At 40.6% G+C, this 18,768-nt stretch overlaps 1 protein-coding gene and 1 long non-coding RNA gene across 4 annotated transcripts in view; one reads left to right on the forward strand and one right to left on the reverse strand.

Moving 5' to 3' along the window:
• Nucleotides 1-17,763, forward strand: part of LOC308586316 — a 31,591-nt gene extending 13,828 nt beyond the window's left edge. For 2 of the 3 annotated variants that reach the window (XR_014007800.1, XR_014007801.1), the window contains exons 3-4: nucleotides 9,425-9,586; nucleotides 16,998-17,763. This is a non-coding gene — a long non-coding RNA (uncharacterized lncRNA). Of the gene's footprint in view, nucleotides 1-9,424; nucleotides 9,587-14,768; nucleotides 14,945-16,997 lie in introns of all 3 variants that reach the window. The other variant, XR_014007799.1, reaches the window with a different exon arrangement.
• Nucleotides 1,280-17,961, reverse strand: LOC308586240 (allantoinase, mitochondrial-like). Its single transcript, XM_081192676.1, has 12 exons — nucleotides 17,770-17,961; nucleotides 16,718-16,875; nucleotides 12,549-12,700; nucleotides 10,434-10,548; nucleotides 9,641-9,787; nucleotides 8,449-8,494; nucleotides 7,852-7,945; nucleotides 6,895-7,081; nucleotides 5,108-5,246; nucleotides 3,684-3,856; nucleotides 2,891-2,923; nucleotides 1,280-1,870 (listed from the first exon to the last, which is right to left on the reverse strand). The coding sequence occupies exons 1-12, from the start codon at nucleotides 17,798-17,800 to the stop codon at nucleotides 1,709-1,711; spliced, it is 1,437 nt and encodes a 478-aa protein (XP_081048802.1). The 5' UTR covers nucleotides 17,801-17,961; the 3' UTR covers nucleotides 1,280-1,708.
• Nucleotides 17,962-18,768: the final 807 nt, after the last annotated feature.

The following is an 18,768-nucleotide window of genomic DNA, read 5'->3' on the forward strand; positions in this document are numbered from 1 at the left end:
ACTGGGTCCAATGGGACCTCCAGACAGCCGTTTTATTGAACATTCACCTTGATTTGGTTTTCACAAAGATGGCAGGGAGGTTAGACAACACCAGCTATTTATTCAACATTCATTCTGATTTGTCTGAGGGGAGGTTAGACAATGTTGCATCAAACAATTGTTTTTCCAGCACATTTCTTCATCACTTTCCTTTTTGCAAAAAGTTTGGAGGAAGATTTGTTTCACAAGAACACCAATAATCTTCAATTGCACCATCTGAATGCCATTATCCCACCAGAAGATAGCAACAGTTTCTCTGGTTTCAGTGACTGAATTACTTCTCTTCTACCCTTGCCCACAATTTTCCTTTGTAACGTTTGCATTTTCAAGGAAGTTCACTTTGTATCAGACCATATACTGTACTTCATTCTGAGAATCTGTCCTTTTACTGGGACAACTTGTATTTCTGTGATATTAAGCCCTCTAATGTTTTGTTTAGCATTTTTATGTACCACGAGCCCTTGCCAGCTAATAAACACTAAGGTCCAAATGCTCTGGCAGGATGTATGTTCTAGCACAGCACTGTCAAAGGGAAATGCTGCCTTTTAGTTTTGATAAAGTGATTACTTTGTTTCTATGGATTTTCAAATTAAGTCAAATAGGAGAAAAATAAATTATTCAGGATTGCTTGGCTGGCAGTGGCAGTCTTAAAGCCTCATGGATGTTGCAGAGCACTGTGCCTAGTTTTGCATTTAGTATAGTTTGTCTGAGAGAGGACTTAAAATATGTAACCCTCTAATTCAGGGGTAGTTTAACTCCCAACTCCAATAAAACTCAGCCAGGATGGTCAGGAATGATAAGAGGTATAGTCCAACATCTGGAGGACTGCAGGTTTCTCATCCTTGCTCTACTTCTTGCAACTGCAAGAATCAAAAAATGCACAATTCAAACACGTTTACTTGACATCCCATTTTGATCATATCCTGATCAGGAAATCAATAGATCATACTTTGATTAAAGAGTTATATCGAAAGCCTCTTTATCTAATTTCTAAGGTCATAGCCATAGTGAAAGAATACTTATTCAGAACTCATCACACTTTGGCATATTACTGTTTGATTCACTGTGAGCACTGTGTTACATTAGATTTAAAAATCAGATCAATGATTTGCAAAATAAACACTTTGAGATGAAGCATTAAGAGCTGTGAGATCACCCAGACTTTTTGTCTTGTTCCCCCATCACCCTGATTTTTTATTAGCTTTATTTATACTTCTGGAAAGCAAGAAGGCATGAGGGAGTGGCTCCAATAACTTTTTACTGTTCCATTGTTGCATATCCTTGACATATTAGTTGGAGCTGTTGACCTCATTTTATTTATTCAGCAGTTGTAGAAAAATTCAGAAAGTGTAGCAGCTGCTCTCACTGAGACAATAGACTATGTGATTGCAGTTTTTTGTTTATGTCGCTCATCCTCAGACTCAGATATACAGCTGCAAATAAAACGTTTTAAATGTGTTGTAAAGTGCAATATACAAATGTGACACTAGATGGTGACAGTGAGCTTTGCAAAATTCAATGTATTTTTCAAAACATTTTTTTAAAAAGCATTTTGACAGCGTTTTTTGTATGTGTGTAGATTCCACTCTCCTCTCCTCTTCTATTCTTCCAGCTTCTCTTCTGCCCAGATTTGTGTTTAGCTAGTACATTTGTCATACTCTCTTCCTCATTAGTAGTAGGGTGATGAGACTCTTGTAGGCATCTTTCTCTCTGTCACAAGCAGGTCCCCTTCTGGCTTGGGTGCAAATTTCCCATTCAGATAAACCAGCCTGCCACGTACAAGAGTGGCAAAGACCTTACCATAAAGCTGGAAACCCAAGTATGGGGTTAGCTAAAGGAGAAAGCAGGGAGAGAGAGAAAAGCAAGGATAAATAGAATGCAGAATCAAAGGTCTTTGGGTAAATGTGTTTTTGTTTATGGTGGTTCTGATCTGTCCATAGCAGATATGCACAAGGCAAAATAGATGCAGTGGTGCAGACAGCTCTAAGTGAACAACAAAGACTAGAGGTGAATTGAGGCCTTATGAACCCCTCCATCCAGTTTACCTTTCTCAAGCTCCATGCCCAAAGAGTAGGTATCCTTAAAGGGCCAACTCCCTAACCTGGAGCACTTCTTTTCTCTTCTGTGGCTTGCTGGCCTGGTGAATTCTGTTGGGTAGGCCTGTAGAGCAAGAAGTACTTGACTCTTCAGGCAAATGGGACTTGGCGAAAGGCATCTGTGAGGGTTCTGGCTCAGGTTCTGTAGGTTCCACTAGCCTCAGGTTCACTTCCAGGGAACCTGGTGGTGCAGCAGTCCTGGCCTCAGCCAGCTCATCCTCCTCTGACTCTGAGCTTGAGGTTAGGGCCATGAAACTAATAAATAATCTAAGATACCAGATGTGAAAATGATTTAGACTCCTTCAGCATAGACATGCGTCCTGTTGAGTGCCTACTAGGACCAGTCCTTATTTAAATTTGTATGAGGCAGATCCTCTGACCCAGTAACTTCTGACCTGGAAAAGATAAAGACTGAATAGCCCATAAATGTCAAGGCTGCAAAAAGGCAAGGAATGTTGAAAGCCGAGGGCTGTGCTCACCCCTCCTGGTGGTATTTTGTTTGTTGGTTTTTGCCTGCTAAGCAAAGTGATAGATGGAGGTGAAGATTACTAAACAGTCAGTTCATTATAGCCTCTACCACCACAGAAATGACACTTGGGATGTCCCATTTGCTTAACAGTAAAGCCTGCCCTAAGCAGAGGCCAAAAATGTAATGAATTATACAGTAAATTACAGTAAGGTGTTTTGAGGGTGGGATGGCGGGGGGCAGTAATAGGAACACTGGGAGAATGCAGAAAACATGAGCCTTCCCATACCTTATCCTTGTGATGAATTATGTTTTTATTCACCTAAGAGAGAAAGAAGGAGACAAAATAATTATAATACAGATTAGTTTGGGATATGTTGCTTACTAAGGATAATGCATACAACCTAATATTATTGTCCCTGTGTTGTATCAAAGAGAATGGTAATATCAGAACTGGCACTTTCCAGATCATCAATTATAAAAATTTCAAAGCATAGAAAGGTTAGTTTCACACACTCCCATTTACTCTGCACCCAGTGAGCTACCACCGCTGGCTTGGGAAGTGGTATATACATGATGTTCGCTACAATCAATATCTATCTTGTATCTCTCTAGCTAATAACCATAACCATAATAAGTGTTTTGATGTATCTTTGATCCAAATTGAGAAAAATAATGCCCCAGCTGACACCCTAACTTTGTGTCAAGATTACTCTCTTGCTAAGGTCGTTGAAACAACCATTCTGCTATGCCTTTTTATACTGGAAACATTCAAGACCAAAGTGTTTTAACTGATTTTAACATTTTATTTTTACATTGTTTTATCTTACCTGGGACCTTATGGTGAAGTACGGATAAGAAATCCAAAGAACAACAACTACACTTTGGACTTCTGTCTCATAAAACTGGCACATTTAATTCTTCACTTGGTATTAGGTCACTTCACTGTTTTCTGTAAGGGCTTTGTTTGTTATAACTCTTTATTTTATTAGATTTGCTATATCCTGTTTTTTGCTCTATATCAGACTCCCAAGGTGATTCACAAAATTTTAAAAATGACCTATATCCTCTCCCATCCTTACCTCAAACTCCTTTTCTGGATCCCAGATCACCAGGTCTGCATCCATCCCAGGGCCAAGTGATCCTTTACGGTCTTCCAGCCTGCTCAGAATGGCAGGATTTTTGCACATCAGTTGCACTAGGTCATGGAAGGAGAACCCTCTGGATTTTGCAGAAGTCCAGAAGAGAGGGAGACCTATGAATTTTCCAGTCACAATTAGTAGAGGAATTTATTGTTCAGAAGATTGTTCTTCCCTGGTTTCTTCTTAAAGTATATCACTTGATGCCACTCAAAGAGAAGACTTGAACATTTGGTAAAGGGGTGAGCAGTCCTTTCCTGCGAGGGCCACATGTGGCAATATGTTGGGTCACCCATAAACACATTCACTGACATTCATTCACACTCATTCAAACATAAACACATTGAATTGCACACACTATTGTGTGATTGTATTGGGGGCGGGGAGCACCAGGGAAGTAAATTCATGCTATTTTCTTCAGAATTTTTGTATGTAAACATATGCAAATTTAATCAATGAATTGGCTACTCTGTGAAAAGTGATCTGATCAATTAAGATTTCTTTGTCTGAAAGCCATAACCTACCCAAAAGAAAATTATTCTGCATTCAATGGAACTTATTTTGAAGTAACTATGCTTGGGATCCCATCTTTGCTTTATTGAACATGCTTTTTAAAACAAATTTAAATAGAGGAGGGAGAAAGGTTGTTTTCTGCTGCTCCAGAGAAGCGGACACGGAGCAATGGATCCAAACTACAAGAAAGAAGATTCCATCTAAACATTAGGAAGAACTTCCTGACAGTAAGAGCTGTTTGACAGTGGAATTTGCTGCCAAGGAGTGTGGTGGAGTCTCCTTCTTTGGAGGTCTTTAAGCAGAGGCTTGACAACCATATGTCAGGAGTGCTCTGCTGGTGTTTCCTGCTTGGCAGGGGGTTGGACTTGATGGCCCTTGTGGTCTCTTCCAACTCTATGATTCTATGATTCTATGAAATTACTTTAATTTACATAGTGAAAAACTAAAGTATTTGTAATTTAAATGAAATGGGCATTTTGAATGGGGTATTGGTTGGCTTTGCTTGAGGACACTAAGGGCACCTGGAACAACAGGATGACAGGTCATGCTTTGGGAAGGGCCATAGTTCAATGGTGGATCACATGCTTTGCGTCCTGAAGGTTACTGTTTTAATTCCAGACACCTCCAGTTAGCAGGTAATGGGAAAGACCTCTGAGGACCCACATTCTGGAGAGATTAGCAGGTAATGGGAAAGACCTCTGAGGACCCACATTCTGGAGAGATACTGCCTGTCAGTGTAGTATATTCTTGAGATGATATGGGGATAGCATCCTTTCCATTTTTAGCAGTACATGCTCATTGGATGAAGATAAGAAAAAGAACAGCATATATAAAATAGTTCATAAACACATTACCAAACTGTAGTGAAGCAATCCCTGCTGGGGCCTTGAGGAAGTCTCCATTGTTCAAATCTTTCAAGTCTCGGGAGCAAGGAGTATGGGCTGAGACAACCATGTCTATCTCTCCCACTTCCAAAGCTGCCCAAAGCTGCTCCTGGAGATATGAGAGTAAGAGTTTATGCCAAGGAAATACTTTTGTAGTTCTCTTTAGTAAGGTGAAGCCATTGAATGATCAAGGAAGGGTCACATCCCTTTTTGGAGCCAGTGGCACATTTGCAAACTGGATACACAGCTGTGGGCACCACAGCCAAGCACACTTCACAACCTGTTCTACTAGCGACAGGAGCATGCTTCTTTCAACACTAATTTCAGTGGAGCAGGAAAGGGGACCCTGTAGGCACCAGGAAAGGCCTCTGTGGGCATATGTGTGCCCACAAGCAACACATTGGTGACCCCTGCATTAATCTATTGATGCATACAGAGGTAATGCAGTTTGTACCAAAGATCCAGGATCAGCTTTCAACTCAAAAATAGACCAACCAAAGCAACAGTGACAGAGCTGCCACTGAAAGTTAGCTCTCCTTAGAATGGAAAGGAAATTTCTTTGACTAAAGATCCACATTTAGAAACAGATAAGGATAGTGTGGCCACGCTGATTCTTCTGACCATGCTGATTCTTCTTCTTCACCACCACCACCACCACCAAGTCCTTCTGGAATGTTTTAAGGAACTGGGAACAGGAGCATTGCTTTGCAATGATTCCACTCCTGGATTTTGCATCCTGGCCCAATAAAGAAGCACAATAACACTTAATTCACTTGTACTATGTATTGTGCAGGAACTGACATTTTTGCTTTCTAGTGCCCTTATTTCTTTAGGAAGGCCTGCCTCATACTTCGGGCAAATTATTAGGGCCAATAAACCATAGTTTATTAAACTGAGAATACACCCATGTGTTTGCCCCCCCCCTTGCCTGGATCCAGTGTTTTTATTATGGCTATTTTAAACCAAAATTTCCAGTTACATCTGTTTTACCTCAACTTACCAAATAGGATGCAAAACCAACATCTTATCCTGGTATTTGTAGTCTGAGATTACATGATAGTTTCCTAGTTAAGATGTAACAGGAAACTGTGGTTTGAATTAACCATGATGGAAGCACTGAAGCCAGAGCATCATGGGAAGAAGAGAGGGACAAGGAGGTAGCATATAGGCTGATTCTTGTGCTCAAGCATGGTTTATTAAGCTGAGTTCGTTAAACAATGTTCGTTAGAGAACAATGAACTTACATTAAGCACTAAACTACCATTTCTTTGAACATGTCTGGATGTGACACAAATGCACTTTGCACTGTCAATTTTAACATATTTTATTTGTTTTTATTGTCTTTTTGTTTCTCATAATGTATATGATGGATTGAAGTAGTTGAACATTGCATTGATATGTCTCTAGACAATCGTTTGGATCTGTGTATTATCTATAGGAGTCAACTGCATAAGATTGTGTGTATGTGTGTATGTATGTGTACTCACTCTTTTCTGAATGCCATTTTAATAACCTGTCATACTTTGTTCATCCAGAACAACCTATAATTTCAACGTGAGTGGTGTCTGTTGATCATATAAAGTTCCTGCCTTATCTTATTCTTCTTACTGAATTATTGCAGACATTATCAAGTATTTCTTTTTAATAGTACTCAGATCTTACTTCATATGTCCTCTCTCTGCCATCACTTTATTTTTATTTTATCTTTTTATTTTTTGCCATTGGATTGGCCCACTTCCATTTTCCACAGCTCTTACCTGGTTGTTCTTGTCCCTGATAGGAGGGCAGCATTTGTAGTAGATGCCTCCTGGAGGAATGCATTCAGATGCCAGGCTGAGGTAGTGGTGTGCAGTTTCTATTGTAATTGGTGCTCCCTTCTGACGAGCATCCTTGATAATGGGCAAGACTTGAGCAGAGGAGAGATTAACGATGTGGCATGGTATCCTGTAAAGTTAAAAGCATATGCTTATTGTTGGAGGTGGTATGCCTCTGAATACCACATGCCCTCCAACACCCATCAGATGATAATAGGGACATATTCTACATCAGTGCCCCCCACCCTGCCTTCTCCTCAGAGGCTGGGGCAGGGACTCAGATGCAGTGGCTGAATGAAGCAAACCAGAGCCAAGTGACTGTAACAGCTGCTCTTCAGCGCTTGTGACCTCTTGGCACCCCTCGCAACCATGTGGACAGTGACCTTGTGGAAGGCCTCGCCCGCTTAGCTCCCTCTCATCAGTTTCTTTATGAGAGACCAACTGACCAAGGAGCAAGGAAACAGTGAAAAACTTTATTAGGGGCCCTCAAGTGCTCCAGATCTTGTTTTCATATAAACAGGAAGTGGGGCCATATTGAGTCAGGGGGGAAGGAAGGGAGTGGGAGGCATAGATCTAAGAAATGTCCTAGAGGGACACACGGTCTGAACTTCCAGTACTGAAGGGAAGGACCCTTGGGAATTCGGGACGTGGTTGCTTAAGGGTGTTTGTGACGATCCTGGTATTTTGGGGGCAGTTGGAGTATGATACCAGTTGCTGGGAAGCACATGCCAGGAGAGAGCTATTGCTCACAGGTCTTGCTTGTGGGTTCCCATAGGCATCTAGTTGGCCATTGGGAGAACAATATGCTGAACTAGATGGGATTTTGGTGTAATATGGCAGGGCTTTTTTATGTCCTTAGCATGCTCTCTCATTTCCAGCTTAACAGAAAGAAACACTCACTTATACTGGAGACACAGTTCAGCAATGGTGATGGTGGCCTCCACTTCCATGGTATAAGGGCGTGTGTCCAAGAAAGTGCTGTACTCCATCGTGTCTGTTTGAGGAAAGGGAGAGAAAAATATAAAGATGCACACATTTACCAAGTGGGTTCTAGCAAGATTATTTCTAGTGTTTTAGTATATTAAAATGCACCTAAGGTCCTTAGGGGAACGGTTCTCAGCTCCCTTCGCATCCTAGAAAGATTGTGCCCATTTCTTGTGCAACTGAAATCTCCCTCCCTCCTATGTCATCAGAGGGAGGCCATTCTGAAATCTTCAGGTATTTTTCTTCAGACAGTTCACTGCCCAGGGCTGCTCCAGACTCCTTGCTGTCTCCTCTCTTATCTACTCTCCTTTATTTGCCCTATTGATGGTCTCTATTATCTAATTCTTTGTTGGTGCAAAACAAGTTCTAAGCTGAGCAAACACTTCCATTCAGAAGAACACAAAGGGATGACCAGGGTCCTGTGATGAAGGGGGAAAATGCTCCCATGTCTCCTGGCAGACATATCTGGTGGGGTGGGGTAAAAGTAAAGGTACTGGTTAGCATAATACATACCCTCTTGGACAGGCAGGGAGTGACTTGGCTCCTGTTCTGGATGGAACTGTGTAGAGAGTCCCAAACAGGGGGGGAAAGTTTAACTTTATATAAAAAATTTCTACAGGAAGATATAACAATGTGACGACAACAACAACAATTTATTATTTGTACCCCGCCCATCTGGCTGGGTTTCCCCAGCCACTCTGGGCGGCTTCCAACAAAGATTAAAAATACATCTTCTTCCTTCTCACCCCCACCCCATCCCAGTGGTCTAGTTTTAGACAAGCCTATGAAAGCTAAATGTCACCAAGAGTGCTTAATTTAAAGCAGGGAAGATTGCCTGCTGTTTTTTAAAAAAACAAAACACTATTGTGATATTTCAAATCATAACAGCACCTTTTCATTTTAGTACTCCGTGCTGGGAAGGGAGTTGCTCTACTTTAACAGTGAAATTGCTTATTGCCCTAGAATCCAGGTACTCAGGCTAATATAGTCTATAGCTGTATATTACACGTTAGCTAAAAGGTGGGTCATAGTTCTTTTCTCCCTTGAATCTTTTGTTGGATGTTGGATGCCAGTTTTCCAAGAGCGGATTTTTCTTTGCTGAAGAATGTATGCCACCTTAAGTGTCTCTTTTGAGATGGAAAGTGCAAGTATAAATAATCCAAAGAAGTGAAAACCACAACGATTAAAGATAGAAAAAAATATAAGCAGGTTATAAGAAGTTGGGATTTGGTAATTCAATATGTAAAATAAGAATTAGCTTATACACATAAGAATAAAAGAAAGGAAATAGGGAAGTTGTTCTCACACCTTTAAAATATGTGCAGATCATGAATTAATATACCGCAATTAAATTTTAATTCTGTATATTTAATATTAATTAATGTTTTGTTATGAAGGGGCATTGCTTAATTTTATTAATATGTGGACATTAGTAAATTCTTTTAATTATTGTACTAATCTTCATTCATCTTTTTTGTGTCATTTATAGTACCTGAATAACCTACTGGGAAAAAGTATGTACAATATTTCAATTCACTAATAAAATATACATAAAAAATTTAAAAATAAGTAATGCCCAAGGAGAGAAATTGTGAAATGTTGCCATCCAGACTGGAGATCCACTGGAAGAGAGAAGAGAAATGGAAAACAGGTACTTAATGTCAAAGGTGCTAGCGAGTAAACGAGTAGGAACTCAGCTGCTTACCAGGAGCACACAGTCTGTGTCTTGCAGTTCATTCATTGCCACATGTATATCATGTAGACAAACATGGGAAAAGTCCTCCACACCAGTGGCCATTAGGAAGCACTGAAATCCAGGAACCCCAGCCTTCAGCATTGGTAGGAGCTCAGCCTAAGAGATAGCACAAGGACAAGCACTTGGAAAGTTTGCTAATAATAATGCCTCAGAAGAATGGCTGAGTTGCATATTAAGTTCTGCCCTCTTGCAATTTCTGCACATGTTCAGCTACAATTGAGTTTTAAGTTTAAATGCAAACTGAATCTAAAGTTCACCTATCCCTATGAGGATGAGCAGAGTTCATTTCCCACTTCCAACAATTTGCTGCAATTCATTCATACATATATGGAATTAGAACTGGGATTTCAAGCCAAGTGATTTATTTCAAGCCACATCTCTTATTTTCAAAACTGTGTACTGTACTGTTTCCAGAGCTCTTGCATAGGGTGCAGTGTAACTTAGGGTTGCCATATGTCTGGAATTTCCTGGGCATAGCTGGCAATCGGCCATCGGAAATCATGTCTGGATGGAAATTGCTGAAAAGCTCAAAAAAGTTTCTGCCCAGATTTTCACTTTTTGAAATATAGCAACCCTAGTATAACTAAAAACATGGCAGAATCCTCCATCCATTTGCATCCTCTTACTTTTAATGGATCATGCTATCTAAAGGAACGCTTTCATTTCTGGAGCCCTCTTGCCTTCACAGCCCTCCCACCAAAGTACATAAGGAGCTGATGCCATTTCGTTGCTGGATACAAACCTGATTTCCAGGAATGATGCCACCCCAAAACGCAACATCAATATGGCACTTTCCCTTAGCAGACTGGAGCTTTTTCTCAAGGGCATACAAGGTTGTGGTTGGAGGACTGCAGTACCTGAGTTAAGGGGATGAAGTAAAATAAGATGTTACTTGGAAACAAGGCTGGCCCAGCACATTTTGCTGCCTAAGAGCAGCAAATGATACCTGTCTTCCTCCTCCACCACCACTACCATAATCAAAGTCAGGGAGCAGATGGCAGCTGAAACAAGAAGTCTCAGCGTGTCTCCTCACTCCCTGCCCTTTTATGAGAAACGCAATCAGTTGCCTCATTCTGCCTAATTGTAGAACCATTCCTACCTAGAAGGCAACTAAACTGTGATCATTTCTAGCCCAGTCTAGCTGCCAATCTGTAACACACCTTTAATACATCCTGACCTCATTCTTCAACCAAAGCAGTACCACCCGTGCACAAACTGGTTCCAACAAAAACACTACTTTAGTTTAAATTTGCCTCTGTTAGGTTGTGGTAGTTACTTGAATTTAACATGCCAAAGATGATGGATTTCCCTATTCCCATATGAGCTTCCACCAGGCATAAATGTTTATTTATTGATTTAATAAATAATATTTCTATCATGGCTTTCTTTTAGCAAAGGGCTCAAAATACTATACATTCCAGCATTCAACAAGCAACCTGTGAAGTAGGTGAGGCTGAGAGACAGACACTGGCTCAGTGTTGCCCAGTGTGTGTAATGGCTGAGTGGGGATTTGAACATCAGTATCTCCAGTTCTCTGGGGATGCGGGTGGCGCTGTGGGTAAAACCTCAGCGCCTAGGACTTGCCGATCGCATGGTCGGCAGTTCGAATCTCCGCGGCGGGGTGAGCTCCCGTCGTTTGGTCCCAGCTCCTGCCCACCTAGCAGTTCGAAAGCACCTTAAGTGCAAGTAGATAAATAGGTACCGCTTTATAGCGGGAAGGTAAACAGCATTTCTGTGTGCTGCTCTGGTGCCGGTTCGCCAGAGCAGCTTCGTCACGCTGGCCACGTGACCCGGAAGTGTCTGCGGACAGCGCTGGCTCCCGGCCTCTAGAGTGAGATGAGCGCACAACCCTAGAGTCTGTCAAGACTGGCCCGTACGGGCAGGGGTACCTTTACCTTTATCTCCAGTTCTGGAGTGATAGGGGTGGGGATTTGAACATCAGTATCTCCAGTTCTGGAGTGATAGGTCTGGTATTTTCCTCCTATAGTGAACCACCTCAAATGATCAGGAAAGGCAGGCTATGCATTTGATAGATAAATCAATAACTACAACCACCACACTGACTCTCAGTGCTGTTGGGGAGTGTGTGTGTGTGTGTGTTTTCGTGTGTTATAATTATGTCTAGACATTTGGTGGGGCCTCAAAAAGGAAAACCAACCAACCAACCAACCAACCATGGATTTCTGGTGTGGAAATTGAGGATGGGAATTCACCCTTGGTTACAGTATCTGAGTATGACCAGTAGGTGACACTGCAGGACTATATATGGTGTTTCAGAAATCCTGCCCTGCAGAAGCTTCTCCAGCTGTTGCCTTCCACCCAAAGTGTTCTTTATTTACAGGTGTTAGGAATCTGTAAGATGGGCCAGAGCACATGGGTGTGCGAAGAAAGTTAATGTGATGATGTAGAGAACTGCTTGGTTTCCATGTGGGATGGAAGGCAGAATAATAATAATACAATAAAATAAATAAAAAGCAACAAAGACTTTACCAGATGAAGTGCAAGCACAAGAATGCTCAGTTATGCATAATTCCCTGCCCCTTCTTTACCTCTTTAGTCTCCTATTGGGGAAATGTTTATTAAAAACTTGCTTGGAAAAACACACATCACACACACAGATTCTCAACTCATCCTGAACCCCTTGGAAAGCAATTCCTGAGGGTCAAGCGATCCTCAGGAAAGTCTTAGGGCCTACAATGGGATGAGGGATTAGATCATATTAGGAAGAGACATATAAACTCTTACACTGTAGTTTATATGAGTTGACCTGGGAAATCTCATTGTGAATTCTGCATTAAAATAGGAAAGTCCTTATTCTCTCCCTTTGTTCCCTCCCTCCAGCCCTCTGGAAACGTACAAGGGCATGTCAACAACAGTGGTGATGCCTCCTGCAGCTGCGGCCTGAGTCACAGATGTAAATCCTTCACCAGCTGGCTGTCCAGGCTCATATATATGCACATGAGGGTCAATTATTCCAGGCATGACCACGAGGTCTCCAACATCTAAGATCTGTAGGCAGAAGGTTAATTGCAGGTTAATTGCAGAACATTCTAAAGTTGCCTTCATCATGAGTGTGGTCCATAGAATGCTTGCAACCTGTGCAGGTTCCTTGTTAAAAACTCTGGATTTTAATTCAAAACACAGTTTAGTATTTTGCTTTTTGGAATGCTATAGAAAGCTTGGAGGAACACTTTAAAAACTCACAGCCACAAGCCATTGCAGACTAAAAGAGCTCTTAAAACCATTCATTCTCTGCTGGATTGTGGCCCACAACAGTTGAGATTTCTAAGAACGCTTCATAATTGATTTGATCATTTGGACTTCTTGCTAGGCTTTCTGCTCACTCTACCTTATTAGAACACTCATCCAGTAAGAGATCTGTCATAATTTCAACATGCCAGGAATTGTATTTTTTAAAAAAACAACAAAACAAAACACTTGCATCTTTGTTGCAAACCATTATTCATCAGACACTCATCTTCCTTGCATGTGCACTGAGAGCTCAACTATTTCTCAAATTTCCTAAGAGAAAGTTAGATTCAAGTTACTTGGAAGCAATTAATAGTCTTGCAGCTCCTTAAAGAAGGAGTACAGTATGCTTCATTAGCTGCTTTGCACGAGTGGATGAATTCAGGCATAGCCATTGTTTTGTCTTTTCCCTTCTTTTTGGAAATACATTGACTTTCAGAAGTTAAGTTGCATCTGATGGCATTCCTAATTAGGAAGGCTTGTCTCTCTTTTCATCTCCAGTCATTTTTCATTCCCTTAAGATGCTTTAAGACACAAACATTTATTTAGATTGTACAGGGTGAGTCTTTCAAAAGAGGCCTTGTGGAACATGTGTACTCTGTATCTATGGGGCCTCTTTCAAAGGACTCACCCTGCATTAATGTACAAAAGAGGCCTCAGATTTAAAGGGACAGAGGCAGAAATAACAAGACTGACTCAGGTTGAGGGGCTACTTGGAGAAGTTTCCAATCTAGTTTTCCCCTCCAGTTGAGATCTAATTCCTACCTTTCTAAGGGCAGCAGGCACCAAACTCTCTCTCAGAAGAGCATTCACTATCTTTGAAGTCCAGACTGTAACAAGGAAGGACAAGGATCTAATAAACATTGACCACATCTTGTATTTACTGTACTAGTATTTTCTTTCTTTTCTTTTTTTTTAATACTACTGTTCTCTGTTTCATTTTTTGTTTCATTTTTAAATCACTATCACAGTCCCTCCTACCAGCACAGTGCTTGGGGCCTGGAAATGGACTGGAAGCCATTGAAGATGACATAGCCAGTGTCATAATACGCTGATATCTTCCAATCCTCACTAACAATCTTGTTGCCTTGTTTGGGGTCAGCTGCAGTTTCTGGACCATCTTTGAAGGCAGCTCCACATATAATGCGTTGCAGTGGTCTAGCTGGCAGATTACTAGACCATGGATAACTGCCACAAGGCCATCCAAGTTCAGCTAAGGTTGTATCTAGAACAAGTTTTCTCATTCATAATGGCCCCTGTAGCAGGCCATGCAGAGCCGTAGTCTCATCTTGTAATAGCAATTCAACACAGTACAAATGGAATTTCCCAAAATATGGAATTTCCTGCTGCAGGATGTGGTGATGGCCACCAACTTGGATAGCTTTAAAAGAGAATTAGAGAAATTAATGGAGGAGTAGCCTATCAATTACTGCTTATTGTGATGACTGCACACTACCTCCAGGGGCAAAGGGAGATTGCGTCAGGAAACCAGTTTCTGGGTAACAGTACAGTGGTACCTCGGGTTAAGAACTTAATTCATTCTGGAGGTCCGTTCTTAACCTGAAACTGTTCTTAACCTGAGGTACCACTTTAGGTAATGGGGCCTCCCGCTGCCACCGCACCACCACCACGTGATTTCTGTTCTCACCCTGAAGCAAAGTTCTTAACCCAAGGTACAATTTCTGGATTAGCAGAGTCTGTAACCTGAAGCATCTGTAACCTGAGGTACCACTGTAATGGGAAATGGCTATTGCGCCCATATTCTGCTTGTGTGTTTGCCTGAAAACAGGATACTGGATTTGATAGGCCTTTGTTCTGTTCCATTAAGGGTCTTCTTATGTTCCAGCAACTGGCCATATCTGACACAGATGACTTACATGGACAGAAAGAGAACCAATAGCTTTTCTGCCAAAATCTACCCTATGAACCAAGCAGTGAGAGAATCTCATGCGCAGCTCATGGACAATTCACAGACAGAGCAAGTTGCGTTAATTATTAGTCGAGGTAATGTGGAGTGTGCTGTGATCAGCAACAGGCACTGGCTAAAGGTCACTGGCCAGGCAACTAAAAGTTTAACCCAGAAGGAAAACCACATAAAAAAGAGAGAACACTTTACCCTGGCCCCTATCCAATGCATTCACTGTGAATTTGGTTCAATGCTCTGCATTGGTATTATGACCATAGGGTCTAGTTCTCTACTCAGTTACAGTGAAGTCAATGGAATCATGATGGCGTGAAACTAGTGTAACTGAGTGGAGAATTAGCCCCCAGGGATGTGATGTTTTGTGTTGGGATAGTTCACTTTCACAAGCTCCCTTGTAAAGCTCTCCTAATACCATGCTCCAGAATATATTTTCCTTTCTTGTTCATAAAATAGCTTGAGGCTTGGTTATCTGAAGTTGGTTACTAATGCATGATGCTGCCTGAACAAATAATTCATCAAAAGAGGCCCTTCTTCAGGTTCCCTTACCATCTCAGGTTAAGAGGATAACGACTAGGGAGAGGGCTTTCTCAGTAATGGTGTCTCATGTACAGAATGCCCTCTCCAAAGAAGCTTACCTGGGACCAATCTTCATCATTTTACAGCACCAGCTAAAAACTTCTTTAAAAATTTGCCCAGACATTCCAGCGTGTCTTATACCTGATCTGTTTTGGGTTTTGTTTTATGCTTGTTGGATTTTGCTGTTTCTTGGCTGTTGCTCCTGTGATTTATATACATTTCATATTGCATTTCATGACAATATTTTTATTGCTTTCCTGACTCATGTCCCTGCAAGTCAGGTCAGTCTCTATTCTTTTTTATAAATACAATTTTAATGTTACTATTTATATTATTTGTATCCCACTGTTCTTCCAAGAAGCTCAGGGTGGCATACATGTTTTCTTCCAGTTAAATTTTCACAAGAGTCTTGCAGCGGACCCTGAGCTTGAGAGATTATGAATGGCCCAAAGTCACCTATTTAGATTCATGGCTAAAGTGGGATTTTAATTGAAATCGCTTCCCTCTTACTCCACCACTGTGCAGTACTACACAGGACCCCCTAATTGCACTTGTATGTTGTTGTCATCGTCTGTGAAAACTGTAATGTGCAGGAAAGATGTAACAGATATGAAAGATGCCGTGTGTCACCCCTTAGAGCAGTAGCTATTCATTTAGAACCACAGTTAAGAAAGGGATCAGTGTAACCTTGAGCTGTCTTAGAATTTTTCATCAGCACAGATTAACAATGAAACATTCTGGGAGGTTTATGCATATAAAACCGCGCTTCAAAATGTCAGTGCTATTAAATGCTGAACTTTCAGCACTGTTGACATTTTAAATACTTCAGAATATATTGGAAATTGAACCTGTTTATAAAATATATTTGCATGCTCATTTCCACATACAATGGTTAAGACTTTCTATAACAATAATTTTTAGCTAATCCTAGTCACGTCCTCTGTGATGCGTTACCTGCTTGTAAACTGTAGACCTATGTTGGGACACTTTACTAACTTCATTAATAAAATTTCCAAAACTTTCCGCCATTATATCAATTCAAGTTCAAATGTGGGGAGCCAGGATACTCATGGAGACTCCTAGCACCTACACAGTTATATTTTATTTTCCCAGGCTTTTAAAAGAATTTTGGTCCTCTATCTGTATTTTATGCTGCTTTTGTATGGGATTGCATTTTTATTTAACTTTACTGTTTTATTTGTGAAACATGCTAGAAACAGATCCTGAACACTAGTATAGAAATCCACAAACAATTAAAGTGTTAAATGAGTCCATACCTTTTCTCCACTGGGTCTGGCCCAGTTTCTCTTTGGAAGAATATCGGCTATCTTTCCATCGCAGATGACAATCTCCGCTGGGCCAATGGTATTATTCTGCACGACCCTGTTGCTTCTTACAGTCACAATCTCTGAACCCACTTCTACTTTGGCTGGCCCTTAATTTAAATTAGTAGAGAGGCAGAATTCAGCAAAAACAAACCAATCAAACTTCTGCAACTGATGTTACTGTTTCTGTTATAAACTCATAGTAAGATACCACATTTTCTTTTCCTTTCAGCATGATTTTAGGCCCTTGTGAAATTGTTTCAGTTTCCTCCATGTGTACAGATGCTTCTATAATGACACTCTGAACACAATACAGAAGATGAGTACTGCTGACTAGAAGGCATTCTGCATGACAAGGCAAGACAACAAACCTACTCCCAGTTTAATATTTTTTCTTGCTAGCTTGATATTAAGGATGGGAGGGAAATCCAATTTTGTTTGCATTTGAGTGAGAAACTACCGGTACTTGATTTGTTCTTAAACCAGTATGTGAACTGAAACTCAATTACTTGTATCCTTCAAAATTCGCACGTCTCTGAATGTTGTGATGGAGTTTTCTGATCAAGCAATGTGTACCAAAATGCATATATTAGGGGAAAGTGTTCATAAAAATGCATACATTGGTGGAAAATAACTTTTTTTAAAAAAAGGTTATATTTAGTAAATTTATATCCTGCCTTTTATCCAGAGAGGCAATTATAATAAAATGCAATATATTAAAGAATATAAGTTGCAAAAATGCATATATTAGTCAAAACTGCATGCAAAAATCTGTGTTTCAGCAGAAATACACACTAAAATACTGACAAATTTTCATGAGAGTTATTGCAGTTTGCAGCAGAAATGTGGAGAACTGAATTAGTAAAAGAGAGAAAACAAAATTGACATATTCATCCATCCTTACTTATTATTGCTTCCTTTATTAATTCAAAATGCAATCTTCCATCCAGAGGCTCTTTATCAAATTATTTTAGGCTCCCTCTACCCAGCAGCCCTTCACTTACCTGCCTGAGTGGCATTGCTTTTTTTAGACATGTTAAAGTTGGCAACAAGGACCCAAACCCTTGAGTATTGCTGCCTGCCTGGCTCTCATTCAGTTCCTTCTCTCTTGCTTTCTGGCGCACGTTGACCTGAAGTGTTACAAGAAAAGAAACTTTCTGAACCTCACAGTAGATTGCTGAGGACCTGGTCTTGACCAAAACTCTGGGTTCAAATAGTATGAATTAATCAAACAAATAAATACATTTCCCATGTCCTACTTTGAGACCTTGGAAGTTAGTGATGGAACTGGTGGAGTTAATCATTAATTGCTTAATCTTTTGCAAATAGAAAGTTACTTTTCTTTCATGAATGACGCCCCCCCCATCAATCACTAAGTGTTCAACGGATTATCTCTTCTGTCCACAGTCTATAATATTTTAGGTGTTACGAATATAAAATACAATAAGATAAAATAAAATACAATAAAATACAATAAGGGTTCTGCAAAAAGAAGCTCATATGCCTCTGCCAAGAAACACAGGTGAGCAGTGGCGTTGCCACCACTCAGCTAAATGTTGCTATTTTTAATATTTTATTGCAATTTGCCAACAACGTTGGCTGTCCAGTGCGACTTCACTAGTAGTTCATAAATAATGATGATGATGGGCAATTTGGTCCACAAGGACCAAGCAGATATTTGCTCTGTGGCAGTTGCAGGGGGATTTTAAGCATAGCAAATGACACAGAGTAACAAGCAATAAAAACAATCCAGTAACAATTCAGAATTGAGATGGGATTTGAACCAAATCTATCCAATTCATTTTGAAAAGTTGCCGTGGGAGACCCTGAACTGCATTTGCCTTTAAAATGCCTATCCCCTTTAAATTCTTGTTAGCATTGTGCCAAGGCTATCCCATCCCACTCTGAAAGCAATTAAGACCCCTTGTTGGAGATACTTAAGCAGAGGTTGCATGTTTACCTCTCAGGGATCTTGTAGTTGCAAAATTCCTGCAACTGAGCAG

The sequence above is a fragment of the Podarcis bocagei genome, assembly GCF_964188305.1.
Source record: "Podarcis bocagei genome assembly, chromosome: 4".
NCBI lineage: Eukaryota > Metazoa > Chordata > Lepidosauria > Squamata > Lacertidae > Podarcis > Podarcis bocagei.

Coding starts and splice junctions, on each gene's coding strand:
- LOC308586240 (XM_081192676.1), bottom strand. CDS start 17,800: ATGTCTAAAAAAAGCAATGCCACTCAGGCAG. Junction 10,549..12,548: donor ACTGTTGTTGACATGCCCTT/GTACGTTTCCAG, acceptor CCCTTAACTCAG/GTACTGCAGTCCTCCAACCA. Junction 7,946..8,448: donor CTCCCTGCCTGTCCAAGAGG/GTATGTATTATG, acceptor TTCCTCAAACAG/ACACGATGGAGTACAGCACT.